A 23,436-nucleotide genomic window follows, 5' to 3' on the forward strand; every position below is an offset into this window, starting at 1 on the left:
CGCCACCTCCCCTCCCTCCCACAGCGGTTGCAGTGGGGAGCAAGGACAGACACGCGTGTTCAAGGGTGGGCACGTATGTTCCATCTGCGCTGTCTACAGGGAAGCCCCATGTGTACGTTACTTTTGTTTACACTGATTTTCTAGGGGTTATGATTTAGGATTTATGCAGAAATGGCATTTTCTCTACTCCCGGCTCCTTGAGGTGCTATCGGGAGGCAGTGGGACAAAAGGACCTAGTCCTTGGCTATTCTGAGCTCGGAGTCTGCTGGAGAAATAACGGTAACACGAAGGAGCTTTTAAAAATGCTCTGTTGTGCTAAAGCAGGCACTGTCATGTACCCTGAGAACATACAGCAGGAGATGGGATCTATTCCAGATACACAGTTTTGAAGGTCAGATGACTAGGGTTCAGCTAGAAACCAGGAGGAGCTGCTCCAGGTATGTGCAAAGGTCCTGAGGTGAGGAGGAGAGTGGTGTTTCATTCAGAGCATGAAATAAAGGCAGCCAGGAGCAACCAGAGGGGTGGCCTGGGCTGCTTAGCAAGGGCCTGATGGCCACAGAGGGGGGTTTTGGTTTTGTTTTGTGTTAAGATTTTATTTGTTATTTGAGAGAGCAGACAGAGGGAGCCTGACACAGGGATTCAGTCTCATGACCCTGAGATTGTGACCTGAGCCAAAGTCAAGAGTTGGATGCTTAACTGACTGAGCCACCCGGGCACACCAGCAGAGGGTTTTAACCCAGACCACATCTTCCCTTCAGAGCTCAGAATTTTGTCAGAGGGCCTGACGTGGCTGCCAGGGCCACTCTAGGCTGACTGTGGGGGGAAGCCTGGGGCCCCAGCCACCGCGCCTCCCGGTCCCAGCTGTGCTCCCCTGCCAGCCGCCTCCACCGTGAAGGGGCTGACCTCCCGCAGGGTGGCTGGGGTGGTGGCCAGCGGGCAGCACCTGCTTTGCTGTTGGGACCCTCTGGCCTGAGATGTGGGTCGGGGAAGCCTACTGATGGGGAGCCGTGGCCTTGAGAGGTCCCAGGATGGAGCTCAGGCTGAGGTGCTGAGGGCCGGAGATGCGTCTGTCCTACAGAACTGCCACAAGGCAGGGCCAAGCAGCTCTGAGTGGGCATCAGGCTGAGACCCGGGCACCTTGCTGGTGCACTCAGGCCACTGGCGCAGGGGGACGTGGACCACCAGCTGCCCTCCTAGGAACAGCTGGCGTATTTGAAAGTGTTTCTATGTGGTCCTATCTGCTTATGCTTCTCAACACTCCAAGGAGTAAGGAGCTTGGAAGAAAGGGCTGCACGTAGGCAGCCTGTGAGAGCAGGGGGCCTGGCCTCCGTCCTGAACCCAGGTCGGTGGTCTGTTGGGGCACAGACCTCAGTTGTCGCCACCCCAGCCCACCCAGCTCCCTGTACTTTCCCCAGCAAACTGGGAAGGAGGGGATTAAACCACAGTAGCGCGTGCACGTTTAGCAAAGTAGAGACACAGTGGGCTCCTCGGGCCAGCACGGCCGCATGCTGGGTCCCTGAAGAGGCTTTCTGCAGGGAAGCTCCAACCGTCCAACTGCCTGCCTCTCGCTTGCGCTCCTCACCCCTCCAGGATAAAAACATTTCTCTGAATTTCAGACTGTGATCTGGGTCTCCAGAGTTATGTGCCCATAACCACCGCTCTTTTATACTGACATCTCTGCTCTCGGGGTGAAGCGCTCTCTCCTGCTAGCCTTTATATAATGGAGAGATGGAAATCAGTTTATTTTTGTTCTGTGTCCTTCCCACGGGCTTTCCCAGCTGCCTTCCAGGACTCCAGGAGGAGCCAGGTGTTGGGCATAGATGAGGAGCAGGGGGTGGAGGGCAGAGCCATCCACTGGCCCTGTGGACATGGCTGGGGGCAACCAGCAGGCCTGGATGGGGCCACTTGCCAGGTCAGAGGGCAGGTGGCATGGCCCCTTGACCTTGGCACCCAGCCCCAGCTCCGGACCCCACTGCCCATGCCCACCTTTCACATCCGGGCTCCAGGCGACAATGTTCTCTCTTTGGCACCCACTTGTCCATCAACCTTCCTTGTCCCTCACCAAGGACTCTTGGAGAGCAAAGGGCTGCTGAGGAGAGGAGGGGCAGGAGTGGCCTAGAGAGGAAAGACAGTGGTTGGGGGTGGGGGGACCATAGTCTCCCGGCCAGCGCAGCTGGAGACTAGTGTTGAGGATGGAGGTGGGGGCAGGAAAGGGCTGAGGGCAAGTCTGGGCCGGGTGCAACCTCCCCCCGACTCTGGGGCTGGTTCCAGGCCTGAGTGCAGGCGCCCCGGGCACGAGGTCTCCATCCCGTGTCTGGTGGTCCCTGGGATGTGCACCCAGCAGGAGAGCTTTGGGGTGGGTGATCCAGGCCCTCAGCAGACCTGATGAGGCCACTTGTCTGCTCTGCCGGCCCTGCCCATGTGTGGTTGCCACCAGCAGGCCCGGCGCTGGGGATGGCTGTGGCAGGGTACCTGCATGTGAGTGCAGAATGTGGTCCCCACAGGTCCCGGGGTCTCGGGCTCTTGGTCACTGGGGCGTGGAGGAGCATCTCATGAGTGCCACATGCACAGGCCACCAAACCCGCCCAGAGGAAGGCTCCACTCGTTCCCAAGAAGAGCCTACATCAGAGCAATGGCATTTCCAAGGCAAAAGGCACATCTTTTATTTATTTAATCCAAACCATCGTGTGAATTATTCATTCACGTTTATATAAGCAATTGAACGGCAGAGTAAGGGGGAGGTCAGAGCACCGTCTTTGCTCTGCCCTGAGTCACAGCCAGAACTCACGGTGTCCCTCCCGAACACGCTGCGTTAAGGTGACTTCACCGGAGAGCTGCTGCCTCTTGCCCGACCCACACCAGGCAGGCCGGGTCAGAGCCCTCTTTCGACCTCTGACGGCCTGTGAGACCTTGCGGCGCTCCCCCGCCCCGACCCAAGCACCCCTGCTCTTGCCCGTCAGAGGGTGACAGGGGACTTACTTCATGCTGTTGAGCAGGCTATGTGGGGTAGGGTGTGCGTGCTGCCTGGCGTGTGGTCCTGGCACCTGGGTACCCCTCCCAGGGGCACCTGGCAGGTGGCCAGGCTCATTCGCTCCTGATCCGAGTCCTGTCTACTCATGGGAGTCCATGAACTCTGGAAAGGGCAGCATTTTGGTGCCTGTGGACGAAGGGGCTCCTACCTTCTCCAAGGTCAGGCTCTGTTGTTACCAAGATTTAATTTTCCCCGTGGACATCTGCGATCCATTAAAGGCCGTGCAGCCTCCGACAGGGGTAAAATAGTGCCTCAGAACCTCGGTCAGTGGATTTTCCCTGGTGGAATGGGCTTTCCTCCCGCTGGCAGACCCTCCTCGGTGGGCCGGCCGAGAGACACAGGGCGGAGCGTGGGGTCAGAGCCACCAATTACCCTCTTGGATTTCATAGTCTGATTACTTGATTAATCCGGGCTCCATGCCCAAGTCCCAGTGGAGAGGCTCTCTGCTCCAGAAGGACAGTGTCCGCCAGGGCCATCGGCACTGTGTGTTGGATGGGGGACAGGTGAGGGCAAGGCATGGGGATGGATGTGTGTGGTGGAGAGGCCAGAAGGAGCTGTGCTCTGGTATCAGGAGGCCGTATTCAGAGCAAGAATGTGGCCGACCCCAGGCTGCCTGCAGAGGCACAGGCAGTGCAGATGAGACCGAGGATCTGTGCTCACGAGCCTGGCACCACCTGGAGCATGTGAGGGGCAGGGAGCCATCGAGAGCTTGGCTTGGGGCAGAAGGCCCTCCCTGTGCCAGGTGCCCGTGGCCAAGCACTTAATCCCACAGGCGCTTGTTTGGAAAGCAGAGAACCCGACCCTCCCTATGGCCTTGAGGCAGCCTCAGAGCCTATGGGAGCCTGTGTGTGGCTTTTGGGCTCCCTTCATCGGTGGTATGGCCTGAACCACGCCGCACTTCACATTGGCCCCGTAGGGTCCCGTGGGGTCCGGCTTGGTCCTCGTGACAGCTCTGGAGATGGCTGTGTGCCTGACTCGTACCCAGGAGCTGCAGGGGGAGGCCTTGAGGCTGCAGGTCAGGAAGGGCAGAGCGGGTATAGGGTCTCCAGTGGGTTTCCTGCACCAGAATGCAGGCTCCCTGTCCCCTATCCCCATCACCTCCTCCAGGAAATGACCCTGCCCACATCTGCTCATGTTAAGCTGTCCGACTGGACCACCTGCTCTCAGCCCCACCAGGGAGTTGGTGGTTGACAGGCCTGGGCCTGGGCATCGTTTTGAGAACAAGGGGCTGCTGTCCTCATTACGGTGGGCAGGGCTCTGAGCGGGGCTGACTGGCTTCTGAGGCTGGGGGGGTTTCCCACCGCGCCCTTGGCCAGGGGAGCTCCTGTCTGGCCCATTGGCATCCCCGTTGTCAGCTCCAGACAGGACCACTGGGAAGCTCCCGGTTTCAGAGGCTACACTGGTGTTTGAGGAGAGTCAGCCTCACTAATGAATGGGGGGGGGGGTGACCGCACTTTCATTACTGGGAAGGCACCATGGGGGACGGAGCCGTGGTAATTTCTGTGTAGCCTCCCGATGGCTTTGCACTTGGCACGGCATCTTCTCCTGCACAGCCCTAGACCGTGGTGGGAGTGACAGGTGGGCCCGGGGGCCTCTGCCCTGAATGGCGCTGTTAGAGCCACGTGGGGGCCAAGGGGGCCGAGGGGCCTGACTTCACCTGGTGGCCTTGTCTCTGAGTGCCAGGGGAACCCCAGGGAATGTGGTCATGAGTCTCTAAGGCATCTCCTCTCAAAGCCCCCCATCCACCTGGCACTTTTCCGTCCTGGCCCATGCGGGTGGGCGTTGGCTCCTCAGCAAGAATGTGGCTGCAGCTGTGTGTGGGGAACCAGGGCTGCAGGCCAGGCCCGCATCCCTGGTCAGAGAGCGCTCCTGCCTGAGGGCTGGGGCCAGGGGCTGGTCCCTGCACCCCCACATCCCGACCTGGGCCAGCTTCCGTGTGCCCTGGTTGTCCTTCAGGAAGGGACCAGGCCAGGGGTGGAATCAGGGCTCAGAGCTGGGAGGGGGTCTGGCGTTCAGAGCCCTGCTCTCCGTGGAGTCACAAGCGCAGGCTGCTTACGGCTCATGTTCTTCACTCCCGGACAGAGTGCACACGCCGGGGTTTGCCGACGTGGGTGGCCTGTCCAGCTTCCTGGACCCTTTGCCTGGAGTTCTGACCCTGGCCCCCTGCTGCCACCCGGCTCGCAGGCTCACCTCCTCTCCTCTCCCCCTCAGAGCTGAGGAAGCAGGTGGAGAGCGCCGAGTTGAAGAATCAGCGGCTCAAGGAGGTCTTTCAGACAAAGATCCAGGAGTTCCGGAAAGTCTGCTATGCGCTCACGGGCTACCAGATTGACATCACGACAGAGAACCAGTACCGGCTAACGTCCATGTACGCCGAGCACAAAGCCGACTGCCTCATCTTCAAGGTAGGGCCTGCTGGGACCTGCCGTTCACGCTGCTGGTTGGCGGCGTGTGTGCGGGATCAGCCTCGCCTCAGGCCGGTGTGGTGCACAGGGGCCCGGGCCAGGGGCGTCTCCTGACTCTCAGCCACCCCCAGCTCTGCCCTGTCCCCCAGGGCCTCTTGCAGGAAGCACCAGGCCCTGATCTGGCCACCTCTGGCTGTCGGCCATCCCTGTGTGGCTCGGAGGGAGAGGGCAGTGAGGCCCTGGGTATCCCCCACCAGCCGCGCTCAGGGGACAGCTGGAGTAATGGGGTGAGGGTCCGTGCTGGGCCAGGGAGGCGCCTCGGACTGGACCATGGCCAAGGCCAGTGTGCTGCACTGCAGGACGGGAGAGGGACCTCCCCTCTGTGGGACTCTGGGACGTGCACTCGGGCTTGCTGGTGAGGCCAGGGCTGGGACCCCTGGCTCACAGGAGGGCGGGGACTGCGCGACCCATGTTGGCCCCAGACTCTCCCCCTGGAGATGCTGCCGGGGTGCAGTTCTGGACGGGACACCATAGGTGTCTGTGTAAACTGTCAGAAACATACTTCATTCCTGTGCGATGTCCCGCATCTTGGGAGAACTCGGCATTGCTGATCATTGTTTCATATCTTGTAGAAATACCATGGTTTCTTTTAAATGTTAACTAAATTAACAAAGGTGTACAATTCGCTCTGGGCAGCCTCCACAGAGTGGAGACAGGCAGAAGTCACTGTCAGACCCCCAGACCCTCTGCCGTGCCCCCCACCAGACCCTCTGCCACCCCCCAAACAGTCTGCCATACCCCCCTCAGACCCTCTGCCATCCCCCTCTCAACTCTCTGCCATCGCTCAGACGCTTTGCCGCCCCCCACCGATGCTCTGCTGTCCCTCCCCACCTTCAGCTCTCCCCCATGCCCAAGGCCTGGCAGTGCTCAGCACCCCCCCACAGGCATGTGCACCCTGTCCCAGCTCTGGCCAGGGCTTGGCGCAGCAGGGGCCTGCCAGGCTAGTGGCATGCACAGAGTCTTCCCAGTAGCTTTGCAGAGTCCTGGAAGCACGGGCTCCTGCTCACCATGCCTAGCCTTCAGGGCAGCTCGAGCCTTCCTGAGCACCAGGGTATGGGGAGGACTGGCCGGAAGCAGGAGCTGTTTCTGTCATCTGTCCATAGAAATGTTGGGGGTGGGTCCATGGAACGGGCCTGGTGATTTCCGTGTCCTTGTCTAGCCTCACTGCCTTTCCATAGAGCAGGGGACCCAGGCACAGGACAGGGCGGTCCCTGACCGGTCGGCAGGGGCACTCCATCCTGTACTCTGCTCTCAGGCGTTCCCCTAGATGCCCCGGTGGCCCCCGTGGAGCACAGCCGCAGGCCAGGCAGCTGAGAGACCACGACTAGTGGGTCAGGATCTCCTTCGGCAAGCACTGGCGCTGTGCGGCCTCCCAGGATGGGATGGGGAGTGGGGGCGTCCCGGGAAACAGAGCCTAGGAGCGTGCATGTATGTACATGTGCATGGACATCTCATGTGATGGGCACACACACAGGCTCCCCCCTACCCAGACCCCCAGCGGGGCATGGAGGCAGAGTCTTCTCGTGCCTGTCACGGGGCCCTGCTGGTCGGAGCCAGCCCAGCTCCTCGCGATGGCTCTGGACAGGTGGGCTGCCTGCCTCCCTGTGTCTTGGTCCCCTGGAAGCCCAGCTTTGCCAAGGACACTGGTTTTCTTATCGTGTGCAGTCTTATCACCCCATGGTGCCTGGTGCTGTGTGGGCAGGAACGGATGGGTGGGGTTTTGCCTTTCTCACCCTGGCTCTTTAGGAAGGGTGGGAAGCCATGTTGGGTAAAACAGAGGGACAGGGATCTGGGGCCGGCTAGGGGCCCCAGACACCCTTCCTGCCCCGAACGTACGTCTCTCCCTTCAGGGTGAGGCTGTAAGTCCCCAGAATTCCAGCGTGGGCCCTGGGCCCTACATTGGACCCCTTTGTGGGTCCAACTGAGGGGCCCTCCCTTCCGTTCAGCAAGTGAAGCCCACCCTGCCCCGCCCAGCCAGTGCCCCCATCCTGCACAGGACACGAACCTGCCTCTTGGGCTCCCCGATGTGGCTGTGAGGGCCTGCCAGCCTCAGTCCCCCATCCCTCACCCCCAGGGTGGCCCTGGCTCCTCCCTCACTCTTCCATTGAAGCCTCCCCCTGCTGCTCACACACATGCGGGCACCTGCTCCTCAGGGCACATCCACATGGGGCCTTCCTCGGAGCTCACGGGCTACCCCGTGGGAGGGGTCGGGTGGGGGGGTCCGTCCTCTTGGCTGGCTCAGCCTTCTGTCCACAGACACGCTCCCCAATGTCCTGAGGGATGGTCCCCTGGCACCAGCCGCCACACCTTGGGCAGTGCTGGGCAGGGCCTGGAGAGGCGGCTGCTGCTTGCATGCTGCAGGGCCCCAGGCTGCCTCCGTGGTGGCCCCGTCCTCCCATGACTCCGCCGGCAGGAAGTGCTGGGCTGTGGGGAGCAGCTAGCCAGCTGCGGGCAGTCTCCACAGACTCTCCGGAGGTGTGTGCGTGCATTCACGTGCTCGGCCAAGGCCTCCAGGACACTGATCACACTGAGCCTCTGAGCGTCACAGGCCCAGGGCTGTGGGGCCCGTGGCTGGAGCTGCCTGGCCTGTCAGGAGTGCTCTAACCCGGCCCTCTGAGTGACTGCTGGTGAGTCACCTGTCACCTTTGCCTGCTCACTGTCGAGCGACAGGATACCCCATCCCACCCGGTCCTCTGCCGACTCCCCCGCTCAGGGCCTGGCACGTGCAGGGTGCTCGCTAAGGACAGACAAATGGAGGAGAGTGTAAGAAGCTAAGTAGAAGGCAGACCGACCCTCTGCAGACACTCACTGGCTTCCAGGGACCCAAGAGGGGACGTGAGGGGCTCCCACTCTTGGCAGGGTCACTGCACCCTGTGGGACTCAGCTTCCCCACCCACATTGGTGAGCTCAGTCTGGATGCGCCCCAGGGTCAGAAGGGCTTCGCCAGTGAGCGGAGCCTTCAGTGGGGCCGCAGGGCAGTCTTCCCTGTGGGCTGGTAGTCCTGAGCGCGAGAGGCTGCCGGACAGAGATGGGCCTGAGAGACAGGGTGGCCCGGTGGCCCCCATGCGGTGTTGGGGCCCTGCCACGTGGGGGCTAATGGCGGACTCCCACAGCTGTGGTGGTGGAATCAGGCTGGAGGGGGGTCACGGTGAAGTATAGCCTCCTGGCCCCTTTGCTTTATTGTATTTTATTTTCCCAACAGTGATTTTTCAGGCAGGAAGGGGCCCGAGGCAGAGTTGGAAATAGCTGAGCGCTGTCCCAGCTGAGCGGGCTCCGCAGATGTGTGCCACCGTGACTGAGGGCTCAGGCTCACCCGCGCGCGCTCTGCACGAGGACACATGGCGCCAGTGGTCCGGCCGTGCCAGCTGTGTGCGGGGAAGCTGCCTGGCCTGGGGCCACCACTCTGAGGACGGCAGGAGCTCTGGCCCAGCAGGGGCCTGGCTGCGTACCTCCCCGCCCCCCGCCCACCCCAGGGCGGAGCTGGCTCACCCTCGTGCTCGTGCTTGTGCCCATGCCAGTGCAGCGGCCTGTGAGTTCCCAGGACCAGCCAGAGCCCTGGTTTCTGTGGCCCATCGTTCTGTGTGGCTGTGGTTCAGGAGCCCTCCTGCCCTCCTCCTGCAAGAAGGCCCTGTTGCAGGGAGGAAACGAGAATGGTGAGGACGGCAGCTGAGTCTCGTGCCAATGCCCTGTGTGGCCCAGCTGTGGACAGGGTTGCTGTGGGATGTGTGGTGTCCTCTCGGCCTGGCCCTGGGGATGGTATTGGGGCTGGCCAGTAAGGCAGGACCCAGCTTCTGGCTGCAGCAGAGTGGCTTGAAGGCAGCATAGCCACGTCCAGGTCTCGCCTGCTGTCCTGGGGTCTCCTGTCCGTCCAGGGCACGTGGCAGTGTGCGTCGGTGTGGGCTGGGTGGGAACTGGTCCGCAGTGCACACCCCATGCAGGCCGGGACCTGAAACTCCAGAGTGACTCCACTCGCCACAGCGAGGGCTCTGGGGATGCAGGGGCTGCAGGAACCCACCAGGTGCTGACCCGCTGCCACGCAGTGCTCCCTGGGGTATGGGCAGCACCCTTCCCGCAGCTTGCTTGTGTCGGTCCAGGCGCCCCCAGGAGAAGTCTGGCTCGTGTGAGGACGTCCCTCCCCTCTGGACTCTGCTTCTGGGGCTTGGAGGCACGTTGGTGGTAGCCCGCTCCCCGAGCCTTGCCCCAGAGCTGTCTGAGGGTCGCCTGGCCCCTCCCATCTGCTGACCAGTGTTTGGGGACGAGGCTTCTTTCTTCGCTTTCACGTGTCCAGGTCAGCCGGCCTTCACAACTCCGCTCAGGCGTGGTCTCCCTGAGAAGCAGGACCTGTCTGTGCTCCTCCAGCGCCTGCCTCCCCACCTAGCCCCCGGGAGCATCTCTGCAGAGGCTGGGCCCCCTGAGGAGCTGGGCAGGAAGGCAGGCTCTTGAGGGTCCCAGAGTAGTGGAGACCGAGGCCAGGTGGCAGGCAGTGTGTCGGCCTCCAGCTCGCTTTATGCTGTGGGTCTCCTGGGCGGTGCACCTGCTCTGACAGGGTGCACCTCTGCTGGGGGCTCTGGCCCCTCTGGTGCGGGCCCAGAGCCGACAGTGGGGGAGCGTCTGCTAGATGGAGGTGACCCTTGGGGCTGCAGGGACAGCCTCTGTTGTGTTGTGAACGGCGCCAGACTTGGGGTCAGAGCTATGGAATGTGACTGTCATCATGCCTCCCCTGGGCCGTGTGGGACATTCACGGGGCTTCGCCTCTGTGAGCCTCCTCTTCCTCTGTGTGCACCTGATGGCCGAGCCAGCCTCAGGGGGCCTCACAACAGGGCCCACAGACCATGTGTGGGAAGGAGTCCGGCCCTCTGGACCTTGTGGTTCTTGGTGCTCAGCCCTAGGAAGATCTCACAGCATCACACACAGTCCCTGCAGGCACATGCGCAGAGCTTGGTGCCTCTCCTGGGGCCGAGGCCGGGGTGCAGATGGGCCTCTGCAAGCAGTTCCCTGCCTCTCCCATAGAAGAGCAGCCTGAGCGCACATCAGAGGTCATGTGTGTCCCGCTCCTACACAAAGCGTGCAGCTGCTGGAGAAGCCACGGGAGCTCATACCTCGCTCCCACCACGCAGTCGTAACAGCGAGCTTTCTCCCTTGGGTGGGCGTATGGGTCACACTGCTTCTTGGTACCCCCTTGGGACGTGCCTGCTGGGCCCTGGCAGCCTCCCCACACCTCCACGGACCCAGGTCCTGCCCCCTCCGGTCCTCTGCCAGCAGATGCCCGCTTGTTGGGCCCCGGGGAGGAGCAGAGCTGGTCCTGCCCAAGGTCGTCCGTTGTTGGGGGACATAGGCTCAGGCTGAGCCCCCTGTGTCTGGCCACCTTGCCGCAGAAGGGACTGGGTGTATGGCTGCCACCGGCCCCACCCCAGCCCTCGTGGCTGTTCTGTCCCCACACCCTGTGCGTGGTGTGGCCCTCCTGGGCCTGGCTGTGGCTGGGACGTGCGCAGGCCGTGCTGTCCCCCGACGGAGCTTTCTGCTTTGTCCCCTGTGCCTGCAGCTTCTTCTGCTTGTAGGGCAGCCTCGTGAATCAGCAGAGCAGCTCTGCCGGCTGGCCTTCCCCTGTGCCCCATCATCCACAGAGCACAGCCTCTCTCCACCGTCCTGGCTCACACCAGCCCCATTGGGCCTGGCTGGCACCGTTGCTGGGGGACCCCTATCCAATGGGCAGAGACAGGCCAACAGCCTCCTGTGGCACCAAGGGCAGGGCCACCCACTGCGGAGGTGGCCTCACGTGGGAGCAGTTGCTGCGGGTCAGCAGAGGCAGGGAAATGGGCCATAGCCAGGCTGGGGGGGATGTAGGGTAGCCCTGTCCGGAGGCGGGGAGGTTGGGCCAAGCAAGAGAAGGGATTTGGACAAGGCCACGGTGAGGATAGAAGCTTGCGCCATGGAGCGATGTCCATGTGACGTCATCTTGCTGACACAGGCCTAGTGGGCGTTGAAGTTGCCACACCAACAGCTCTAGAGGAGGAGGAAGGGGGGCTTCTGGGAGCAGGAGCTGCCCCTTGTGCCCCAGGGACAGCTCCCTTTGTTAGGTACTGACCCGGATGCAGCCCCGACAGTGCAGCCCCACGCTGGGGCCTCGTGTCAGGAGAGGAGCCGGTCTGAAGCCCAGTGCACGTTTCTCTGAGGCTCCCTGGGGACATCCCCCACTCCCCATCCTCCCCTCCATGAGTTCTGCGCCCGTTGCCATGGGCCTGATGGTCTGATGGTGTTTTGGCAACGGGAGGGGGGGTCCTGCCATACCTGTGCAGCGTCTGGCTGATACAGGCCATTTTCCGCGTTGGTGTCTTCCCATGCAGGAGTCCCAGATCCTACGGCAGAGACGCCCCAACAGTAGCAGAGAGCGGGTTGAAGGGTGAGCTCGCAGGGACCAGTGTCCCAGTTCTTTCACCCGCACACGAGAACATCCCACCTGGGGCTGCTCAGGCCTGTTGGACACAGGGCACACACGTTCTGGCCTTGGTCCACTGCGGCTCTCCTGTCCCCACCCGTGTGGGACGCCTACCCTCCCCCACCAACCCCTAAGTCCCTTCCCTGCCAGCCTGCCCCCTGGGCACCCCTCGGCCTGGACCAGGCCGTTCTCCGACGTGCTTTTGGATTGCAATAGGCTCTCCCATGAGCGGGTGGAAGAGAGTGAGGACCCGAGGCACATCCACGGAAGCAGTGTGTGGGCCTCTCTGTGGGCTGGAGAGCTGGCAGGGCCATGAGAGCACAGTGGCTGACATCCGGGGACGTCTGTGGGCTGCCCCTGCCAGGCAGATGGGTGGCATTCCTGCCGCGCCCGGCGGCTGCTGACCGATCTGGGTGGCCGAGGCATGCTGTGTCTGGAAGCTTGGTGGGATCAGGTCAGCCCCACATGTAAGTGCCAGTACTGCCTCTCGGTGGTCCCGTCCTGGCGCTCGTCTCCCCGAAGGTGACTTTGTGGAGCAGACAATTTACCGCAGAGCGTGGCTGGCTGCTAGGGCGCCGCACAGGTGCACGGGGACATCCCTGCTGTGTGGCCTGCAGGGCTGACGGTCTAGGGGGCACCGGGCCGGCCTGGGAGTCGGGACCTGGAGGCCTCGTCAGGTCAGGGCCTCTGCACCCTCCCTGCCACCGTGGCTATGTGGTGACTTTCGCAGAACGGTCAGGACTCCAAGGTGCCGGGACATGGCCTGGTCTCACCCCTGCGTTTATGCATGAGGAGGCCAGCATCCCAGGGTGGGCCGCAACTGTCCAGTTGCTTCAAGTCAGATCCTACAATCAGAGTTGGAGTATCCGTTTCTGAGCTGAGTAATCACGCGAGAGAGGAATTTGCTCTGTTTTCTCCAATTTTTAAAGGAGAGGAGAAAAGGACCCTAAAGGCACTCGGACTTTGCTGGGTGAACCTGGTCTTCCGTCCCCACCTCCTGGCGGGGGAGCCTTGCCTGTTGGGGGATGTTAGGGGATATGGGAGTGCGGGAGCTGCCCTGCCGGTGTTGAGGCTGTGGTGTGGTGTGTGAGCTGCCTGGTGCGGGGAGGGGGCTCCTGCTGGCTTGGACAGAGAGCCCCGGACAGTCAGAATGCGGCTGCTCCTGGGAGGAGCACGGCTTAGTCCCACCAGCTCTCCTTCCTCGTGACCCCGGCCTTGCCCTCGCTTTGTACGGATGGAGGCCTGGCTGCAGGAGAATGGCAGGTGAGCCTGGACATCTATGCGGCCCCACCAGGCAGTAGAGAAGTAACAGGGCTCCTGAGTGGGAGGCCCGGGGGAGGGGAGGAAGCTGTGCTGTTTCTCGTTCGCTCCCTCCCCTGACAGGCAGTCGAGACCACGCACAGGCTCCTGTCGGAAGAAAGCTACTCGTGGAGCATTCCAATCTCCTGCTGTAACAATGAAGTCTAGATAGACACTTTAATTTGAATTTGCCTTTTTTGGGTCTCCAGAATTTCAAATAGAGTTGGTTTGAATACATGCTGACTTCAAAACCTCTCTCATTTCTTCAGCTGAGCTCAGGAATTGGGGTGACCCAGAGTGTCTGAGTAGTCGTGTGGAGTGCACTGGGGCCCCCAAGCCCCCTCTGCCCAGACATACTTGCCCCCTAGGCCTCAGGAGGAGAGGCCAGGCTTATGCTAACCTCGATGATGCCCAAGCCAGAGCCAGCGCCTCTGGTGTCTGCCCTCCTGGGATGGGGGGGCTGGCTTGTTTGGAGGGATTGGACAGCAGCTGGGATCCCAGGACACAGCCCTCAGTTCAGGATGAGGAAAGGCTCCCAACATTGGGAAGAAAATCATGAACGTGAGTGAAGAGCTGGCTGACTTGGTATACAGTGCTGCCTTCCTGGTTACAAGACGCATTCGGGAAAGGCTGGTGTTCCTGGTTACAAGACGCATTCGGGAAAGGCTGGTGACCTCTTGGGATGATAGCCTCTTCCCAAGCAGATGGGCCACGTCCTTCTAGCAGACAGTGAGCCCTCACACTGTGAGCAGCACAGTGCAAAGGAAGACCTGGTTTCAACTCCAGCAGCTTATGCAAAGGCCCTGTGGTCAAGGGGGCCCGGGTATCCTCAAAACTGAAATAAGGCTCTGGGGCTAGAACCCGGGGATTTTGGAGGTGGTCTGAGGGGAGGCAGGTGAGGAGCAGGGCCTGGGGCACACAGCACCCTGGTGGCTAGGGCAGCATGTCAGCTCTCCGAGAGCATCAGGAGCTCATTCAAGAGATTTTAAGACAGGGGCTGAGGGCTTAAGTGGACTATTAGGGTGTAAGGACAGGAGCGTGAGGAGGAGGGGTGGTGAGTGGAGCGTGCAGTCCATGTTCACAGCAAGGTGATCCCCTGCCTCCCCTGGAGCCGCCACCTGACCCCGGGGTCACAGCCACAGACCCTCTACCCGACCTCCATCCTGCAACTCCTGCAGGCTGGACTCATGCCTCCTTCCTCGCCGGTGTCCATGCTTGCCTGGTGGCCACACGGAGGTCCAGGTCCTGATTGTACAAGCAGCTGTGGGAACCCTGTCCAAGTGTAACTGGGCCTGCAGGGTAACTCTCAGCCACGTGGGACCCCGTGTCCGGGGGCAGCGTGGGCTGGTCAGCGGCTCGCTTCCGTGTTTGTGTTTCCTGGTGAAGTGGGCCCAAAACACGGAGTTTTGTCTCCCGCTCCGTTCAACGCCAGATTATGGGCATTTTCTACCCGGTTAAATGTTCGTCCCAGTGATGGGCTCAACAGTCCGGTGAGGAACTGTTTGTGGTCCTGCCTTCATTGATTCGGGTGTTCCTTTGTGCTCAGATGGTTAGCCGGGTCCTCCGGTCCATCTGCTGGTCTGCTCACTGCGGTGAGACAGCGTTGGGGGGGGGGGCCTACCCCTCCAGACGAGGCCCCCGGGAGATGCATTCTCCATTCAACCCCACAGAGGCCTGTCCCTGTCCCCCCCACCAGGGACATCCTTGTGCCTAAGTTCCTTAGGCAGCATCACTGAAGAAGCCAAGCACACCGCAGCTCCTGTTCTTGGGGGAGAGCTGGGCTGGGAGTCAGCCCGAGTCCCTCACGCTCTATGCTCTGAACTGTCGGCAGCCCCTGAACACCACCACCTTCGTCTGTCACAGTGGGCACTGGGGCCCAGAGGGCCTGTGAGCCTGGCAATCTGGCCTCGCCCTGTGGATCTGGTCTCTTGGCCTTGGGCTGCTTGCGGGATTTTTTCTGTGCTCGCTTCGCTGTGGTCCCAGTGGCTCCTCGGGTTTGTGGTGTCATAGTTCACCAGCTTCAAATGGTCCAGGCTGTCATTCCTCACGTGCTGCTCCTGTGCCTCTCCTGGAGCTCTGGCCCCACTCCCAGAAAGTCACTCGGTGTCACCTGGCTGCGTGCTTGCGTTTCTGTTTCTCGGTTTGGATGGTCTCTGTCGCTCCATCTTCCGGTTCACTGACCTGTTCTCTGGGAGCTGCTTATCTGCTGTGCGCCTCATACGGTAAGTTTTTTGTCTCAGATGCTGTGTTTGTCACATCCAACAGACCCGTTCGGTTCTTTGCTCGTAGGTCACCGTCACCCCCGTTTCAGTTACCTGTTGGCCTATAACATATCCCTTAGAGCAACAAGCGCCTGTCACGTCGCAGTGTCTGAGGGCCAGGGCCCCGCGAGTGTTGTGCCAGGGGTGCCTTTGGGCTTCGGCCCAGGCAGGAGCTGAGGGGGCACACACATCCTGCTGTCACACTGTGCAGCTCCCAGCAGGAAGCTTCACGACTCGCCACATGGCCCTCTCGGAGGCCACTCGATGCCTGTGGAGGAGGACATGGTGACTTACTTAGCTTCGGATGGGGCCATCGCTGCTGCCGTCTCTGTGAGGGCAGCCCCTAGGAGGCGACTCTCCAGGGCGGGAGGGCCAGGAGGCAGGATCATCAGGGGCCGCTCACCTCATGCTCTCTCTGTCCACGTCTTCTTATGAACCGAGAGCGTATTCGTCAACTGCCACGTTCAGGGCCTGCTGTGCTGATTGCCTCGTCTCTGGGCCTGTTCCTGTTGGAGGACGTGTCTCTCAGTTACGGGTCACAGTCGCCTTTTCTGCGTGCTTCCTAACTTTCTGCACTTCCTGAACATGACATGGTTGAGTGTCTTCCTCTGAGCAGCGCTGGCCTTTTTCTGGCTGGCACGTTGGTCAGCTGGCTTTTCGGAGGCCGGTGTTCAAGCGTGCTCAGCGCTCGCTAGTTGGCTTTCATTCTCGGGCTGCTTAGATGCTGCTGCTGAGAACTTCGCCCTCTGGGGTCTCTGGTAAAGGCCTGGGTGCCCCCCAGAAACTCCTCTCTGGCCAGCGAGGCCCTGTGCACCTGCTGCTCTGGGGGTCTTCCCAGGTCACGGAGTGCCCCTGCTCTGCTCCGTCCTGCGTGGGCTCTGGCCTGCAGGGCCGGGCTCCTCAGGGCCTCTGGGCTAGCCGCCCACCCAGTGAGGGGCCCCTCACGTGCCTCCTTTCTCTGGGACTGCTGCAGCCGCTTGCCCAGTGTCTGTGCACAGTTGTGTGTGTTTTGTCCCTTTTCTCCGGTCGTTTACCACGTGAAGGCAGCTCTGGTTCCGATGCCCTGGTGGACGTCCCTAGTTCATGTTTTAAGAAGAGCAATCAGCCCACAGCAGGGTGGGGTCTGGGGGCTCCAGTCACCCCTGAGATTCCACACAGACACGGTCTGTCTCCGCACGGATCCCACGTCTCCTTGCCTCCCCTGAAGTGCCGTGGGCCTGGGTGCGCAGAAGGTCACTCGAGGCAGGACAGTGTGCCGACGGACGTCCCCACGCATGCTCTCCCTGGCCGCACAGGTGCCGTGGGCCCCACCCTCCGGGAGCTACGGCAGCTCGCCCTGCAGACCTCCCAGGGCGACAGACGGGCCAGGGGAGTAGTGGCCTCTGCTTTCCCGGGGGGTCTGATCGTTGCTCTTTTCACTTCTCACTGCGGAAAATTGTAAACGTATGAATGTAAAGATCAGCGTCAAGAATCGCCATGAGCCCCTGAAGCCCTCCGCCGCCTGCTTCCCATTATTCCGCAGCAGCACTCAGGCTCCATACCATCAGCTAGGATAGTCCGAGCATTTGGTGGGGGCACCTTGATAGCAGGCAGGTGCGGGGAGGGGAGGAGTGGGGCGGGAGGGCCTCGTGGCACAGCGACACGGCGGTATGAGGGATTGGGCCAGCGCACAGGGTCCCATGGAGCGTGCGGGGTGGACGGCAGCTGACCGAGCTGGCCCTGCCCCTGGAGAGGGCACCGCGGTGCTGGCTTATGGAAACCTAAGCAGCAGGCCGGGGTGAAGTCCTCGCCGTGCCTGCCATGCCTGCCCCACAGCCCCCCACGTGCACACATGAGAGCATGGCCCACAGCATGTGTCCGGGGCTTGAATGGCTGCCTGGTGGGTTTGTACCGAATAAGTCTCTGCTGTGGACACTCAGCACAGTCAGCTCAGTGCCCCCAGCACCGGCCATAGAGTTGGTGGCTCCACTGCTGAGCTGAGCGCGTCCTCCCACCTCTCGGACAGCGTCCTCCTCTTCGTGTCTCACGTGGCCTGTCCTCCGGGCATGTGCCAGGTGGGGGCACCGTGGGTCCGTGGCATCTCCCCCCTTCTTAGGGGAGGACACCAGGCCTGGTGGATTGGGACCCTACTCTCATGACCTCGTTCCACCTTAACTTCCTCCTTAGAGGCTCCAGCCCCGAATCTGGGGGCACAGGCCAGCCCGTGCAGCACGTGTCACGCGCTCATTACGATCCGTCCGTGCGTGTGAACCACGTACTACCCGGGCACACGTAATCCGACATAACCTGCTGGGGGTTTTCCTGGAGAGATCTCTGCTCTCTGCGAGCCTTTCTTGCACTTGGCTCCCCCCACCCCACGTGGGGAAGCACCTGCCTTGTGCCCACATTCATGCTCTGAGTAGCCAGGGAGGCTGTAAGACTGAGGTTCAGACCTGCCCATGGTGTCCCCCAAACTGACCTGTTCTCTGTGGCAATTTCCCCTTGGTCTACTGGCTCCTGCTTCCCACAAGCCGTCAGCCTCAGCCTCGAGCGCAGATCCCAGCGCAGGCATGGGCAGGCCTGCCGTGTTGCTCAGAGCTGGGGTGCAGCAGGAAGGGAGGGGCCTTCCACGGACAGGGGCCTGGTCACTGGGTGCCTGGGGACTCACTCGCTCATACTTGCCCAGCCCACCTGCAGAGGAGGAGGGGCCGTGGGTCCCGCCTAGCAGCCCCTGTGGTAGTCGCAGCAGGACAGAGACTGTGGGGTCCCAAGCTTTCTGCCCCTGGGCAGGTAACAGGTGGCATGGCGTGAGATGTTCTCCCTAGGCAGCTCGATGCATGAGCCCCCCAGGCAGTCAGTGAATAGCCACCAGCCCTGGGTGATGTTCATTTGTGAGAGCAGCTCAATACCCCTCTTAGTTTTTAAGGGAGCCACCGTGGCCTGTACACTGTGTGGACGCTCCTGGGTTATCAGGATCAGAGGGCTGGCCCTCCCCCTCCGCCTGCCCCTAGAGATGTGCCCCGGCCACGTGGTGGGGGAGCTTCCGCTCTCCCCCAGAGCCTCCCTCCCCAGCCAGCTCAGGCTCCCAACACTGCTTCCTGGCCCACTCAGCACAGTGGCCCTTGCCACACAATGGGACAGTCACCTGCACCCCCACTCTGAGAGTGCCTCCGTGAGCCCCCATCAACGCCACTGCTGTCCGCTCGCTGGCCAAGTCTTCCTATCTGCAGGCAGGGGTCCGGGTCCAGCCAGCAAGTCAGGAATGCTGAGGCCCAGGCCTGCCCTTCTCCACCTGCTGACGGCAGGAGCGGACGTGGGAGGCCTTCCAGGTCCCAGGTCTGTCCGCATGGCCCCTCACGTGCCCAGCACACGTGGGGTGTTCCAAGAAGAGTGACCTGGCCCCAAACCAAGTTCCGCATGCCTCCCAGATGTCCTCCATCCTTGAACTTGAAGCATCTGGCACAGGTGCTGCCCCCTTTCCCACAACACACATGCACCCCGACGGGCTTCCCGGGGCCTTTAAGGGTCCCCTTGGGAGGTTAACATAGAGGTGGGTCCTGAGGGGTGGGGCTTGTGGGTTCTGTTCTTTTTATTTTTTTTTATTTTTATTTTTTAAAGATTTTATTTATTTATTTGACAGAGAGAGATCACAGGCAGAGAGGCAGGCAGAGAGAGTGAGAGGGAAGCAGGCTCCCCGCCGAGCAGAGAGCCCGATGTGGGACTCGATCCCAGGACCCTGAGATCATGACCTAAGTTGAAGGCAGCGGCCTAAACCACTGAGCCACCCAGGCACCCCGGTTCTGTTCTTTTTAGAGAGAGATGTAAGCAAGAGCCCCTGTCATGAAGGAGCACGACGTGACCCTGTGGCCAGGGCAGATGTCAGCCCAGCATTTGGCAGGCTGGGCCTTTCATTGGTGCTTAGTGACCTCCTCTAACCAGAAACCACCCCCAGCCCCAGAGGGCCAGCCAACTCGCCGTGCCACAGACCCCAGGGCCTTTGCCTGGCACAGTATCCTGTTCCCCCGAACACTGCCCCATCCTGCCACCATGCCCGCTCCTCTGTGTCCCTTCTCTGCCTGATGACAGTGTATGTTTTCCTCAGGGACACAGCCCCAGGGCTGCACTCCTTGGGCACCCTCCTGACCCCTCTGGAGGCAGCAGCTCCCCGCCCCTGAGTGACTACATCTGGGGCTGCCTTTCTCCACAGTGGGAGACCCCCAGCCAGGGAGAGCCTGAGGGGCGCCCTGGCCTGTGCGGGGCCACGACCTCTGCTCCTTGCCCATGGCTTCTCCTTCGTCCTCAGAACTGCACCTGAGACGTAGCTGCCTCCACACCCTCAGGAACAGGGAAACTGCGGCTCCAGGCAGAAGGCACTGAGCCAGGATTGGCATGGTCTGTCCACCCAAGGCTCTCCTCCTAGTTCCGCCTCCCCCCGGGGCCACCACATCCTGTGGGGACTGGGTGGGGCCCTTCCTCTCCTAACTTTGACCTCGGGATGAGCAGGGTTGTGGATCAGAGGCCAGGGCCGTCCCCCCCAGGGTAGGTGTTGACTTTCTCTCTGGGGACACAGTGCCTGCCCCTGGCTGCTGGGATTGACTGTTCGCTCTGACGTCTTGTTAACTCACCACAGCGCTGTCTCTGACCACACCTCCCCTCGGGGCCAGGCCTGGGCGCCAACAAGGCCTGGCACTGGTCGTCACTCAGGGACACTGTCTGCCTGCTGGCCCTGCGCTGCTCCCTGGAGCCCAAGGATAACGGCAGCAGGACACCAGAGATGAGTGCAAGCCTTGTCCTGGGGGGAGGGGAGGCTTTGCTGGGTGCCGTGCGTCCCCAGGGCTGACGTGAAATTGGCTGCTTCTGCGTGGTCTGTCCACCGCATTAGCAGAGCCGTATGAAGGGCACATGCCCAGTGCCGTGGCCACCAATGGCAAGTGTGGGCATGGAAGCACATCAAACCGTAAGTGAACACAGCCGCTGTTCCCCGCCGCAAGCACATCACGCCCGTGCTGTGCCCCAGGTGGCCTCCTGTAGAACCACGGGCTATCCAGGGCTTGGGGGAAGCAGTGTGGGGAAGCGTATCAGAGATAGAATACCACCACCTCCTTGGGACTTTGGAGCTGTGGCCACCCCTGTGTCTCCATGGGAGCAAGCAGCCTCCCCTCTAGCCCAAGGCTTGCCGCACCTCAGTGCTCCCGCCGCATGGCCACCTCCTGCAGCCCAGGCTGGTCCATCCGTGGCCTCCCTCAAACCCACAGGCGCTCCCTAGAAAGCAGATGCCTGAGCGACACACACGCCAGGCTCCTCAGGAGCCTCCGCCGTCTCCACCGGTTGCCTGTCGGGGTTCTGCCCTACTCCCCACCCCACCCCCACATCCCCACTGGCTCGCTACGTGTCTGCAGCACCTGACACCTTCCAGGTGAGCGTTGCCTGTACCATCTGTTCCTCCCAGCATGCTTCCTCTCCCCGGGCAGGTCCCCGCATGTCTGTGCGCTCCCAGCCTTCACGCCTGGGGCTAGGGACTAAGAATCTGCCGGTCTGGCGGGAGGTGGGGGCAGGCAGACAACCGGTTATGTTCTGGGCCCACATCTGCCTTCCTCCAAATCCCAGCCTCTGTGTGAGCCCATGCAAGGTGCCCAGGAGCTCTGAGGAATGAGGGGATGTTGAAGTGGGGCTCATAAGGGCCCCAGAAACACAAGGTCCTCAAGGTGGGGATCCTGTGTGCACAGCTGGGTGCAGGCACCCCATGGCCAGGCCCGGGGCTGCCCCCGTGGCAAGGTCTGGAAGTGGGAGCAATAGCCCACCAGGAGTGGCGGGCCACCCAGAACTCAGGTGCAGCTGTTAGAGCAGCGCCCCTTCCCAACAGCAAGGCGTGACTGCCACAGAAGCCGACAGCGTGGAAACATAGTCATGAGCTAACGGTGCTCATGTGCAGCTCCCTGTGGCTCAGCGGAGGGATACCCAGGGCAGTGAGTGATGCCCACAATGACACCAACAGCCTCAGCCTAGGGCTGTGCATTCCCTGGCCGGCCTGGGCAGCATCCCAGAGCACCTGTGTCCAGCAAAAGCTATGGCTCTGGTGGCTAGACCCCCAGGATTCTGGATTTGGGAGAACCATGGGCACGTATGCATCATGATTGGGAGTGAGGGGTCACGGCCCTGTCCCCATAGGCCTTACTGCTGACCGCATGGGGCAGGAGAGTGCCTGTCCAGCTTGGCAGCGTGGTGCGCGGGCTGGCTGCTGTCTCACCGCTGGCTGAAGGTCAGCGGGGCCTCCCAACAGTGGACCCACAAAGGGTGGGCTTCACGTGGCCCCGCCAGGGGGCCACAGGGGATGGGGCGCCGCTCTAGTAATTGGCCGCCAGCCTTCAATTCAAGCCAGCCGCCAGTGGCCACTCAGCCAGGCGGCCGCTCTGGCTCCTCGGTTAGCCACCCATCCTCAGCTTTGGCGCCTGTGACGGGGCGGCCTGATGACACCCAGCATAGTTTGCAGAGCGGCAGCAGGCCAGGGCCGTGCTGGTTCCTGCACCTGTGACCGGCCCCCTGAGTCCCCCTTCCGCTGCTAGGAGGGGTTATGTGTGGTCGAGTTGCCGTTTCCAGCGTGGCATTGACGTCTTGTGATGGAGGCCGGAGTCGGGGATGTCAGAGCAGCACGCAGAGCTGCGCCTGGCTGCCTGCGTTGGGGTGCTAGCCCCACTGAGGTGCCTGGCCTCGAGAGTGCAGCCGGGCCTGGCAGCCGGGCAGGGAGAGCCCCCGGCCAGCCCCACAAGCTGGAGGGCAGGGCCACGGCTCACAGGGGAATCATTGGTGCTGGCAACGGTGAACACCCTGAGGCCCCCCGGCTCATCCACATGCTGCAGGGGTGACCTTTCAGCCAGGTGGCCACATGCCGAGGCCACAGAGGCTGGGAGCAGGCCCTCTGATGGTGGGAGGGGCGAGGGGGCTCCCCTAGGTCTCTGTAGGGGCACTGACCCCCCTCCTGACCTCCTGGCACCCCAACAGTGGGGTTAGGCTTTAGCCTGCGCGTCTAGGGACGACATATCAGTCCATAGCAGACACCCCCAAACCGGTCTGACGTGTTTCCCCCTGGGACCCCCTGCGCCATGTGAGCCAGAGGTCAGGGCCGCTGTGACCAGTCACTGTTTCCAGGTGCTTTGTGTCCAGGCCCTGGCCCCCCGGAGCACCCGTCTGTGCGTGGGGGTGTCCCCAACACACCGAGGGTGGGCTGCCAGCTGAGTGCACCACGAGCCCTGCCTGGTCTGTCCTCCACGCGCAGGCTCAGCTCTCTGCTCCACCACCGTGGCCGTCAGCACCGTGCGGGCTCTTTGTGCAGACACAGGCCAGGGCTGGAGAAGGGTCCTGAGTGCATCACAGGGGCAGCCGTGTCAGGGGACTGCTCGCAGCATGGGGAGGTCTCATGGACACATCGCCTTCAGCGTGGACGTGGCACAGGGTCAGAGGCCAGGGAAGTCCAGGCTGTCCTCAAGACCTGCCAAGCTATGCCAAGGAGCCATACGGATCTGGAAGGTTCTGGCTAATTCAGTCCTGCAGGAGGTGGGACTTTCATCCCAGTTCTGCCACTGCCCACCCCCTCAGGGCCACAGAAGGGTCATGACCCTGACTTAGAAGAACCAGGAAGGACCCCTCGGCTCACCCCTGCCCCTTCAGGCAGAGCCGCAGAGCAGGACAGTGCCTGAAGGACTTGGACCGAGGATTTCTTCAAGCAAGTGTTGCTTCTCCTTATGGGAATTGGTGTCTTAACTGTGTGATTCTTATCTGGGCAGTGCCTTTCTACATGGGTGGAAATCCATCTTCATTCAGTGACTGGTTTACATCGGGAGCTGATGGCTGGCCCGTGCTCACACCCCTATCCCCTGGCCCTCAGTGAGGGGCTCTTGCCCATGACCGTCCTTTACTTCCGTTCCCTGCTGTGGTGCTAGGGACAAGGATCAGCCAGGGCAGGGGGAAGGA

General features: G+C 61.8%; 1 protein-coding gene across 2 annotated transcripts in view; it reads left to right on the forward strand.

Annotated features, from left to right (window-relative positions):
* The window catches only part of MAD1L1 (mitotic arrest deficient 1 like 1), a 309,358-nt gene that overhangs the window by 260,132 nt on the left and 25,790 nt on the right, over positions 1-23,436 (forward strand). For both annotated transcript variants that reach the window (XM_045993575.1, XM_045993577.1), the window contains one exon: positions 5,243-5,433. In XM_045993575.1, coding sequence (XP_045849531.1) covers positions 5,243-5,433 — 191 coding nt within the window. The remainder of the gene's footprint in view (positions 1-5,242; positions 5,434-23,436) is intronic.

Source organism: Meles meles, chromosome 21 (genome assembly GCF_922984935.1).
Source record: "Meles meles chromosome 21, mMelMel3.1 paternal haplotype, whole genome shotgun sequence".
In the NCBI taxonomy this organism is placed as follows: domain Eukaryota; kingdom Metazoa; phylum Chordata; class Mammalia; order Carnivora; family Mustelidae; genus Meles; species Meles meles.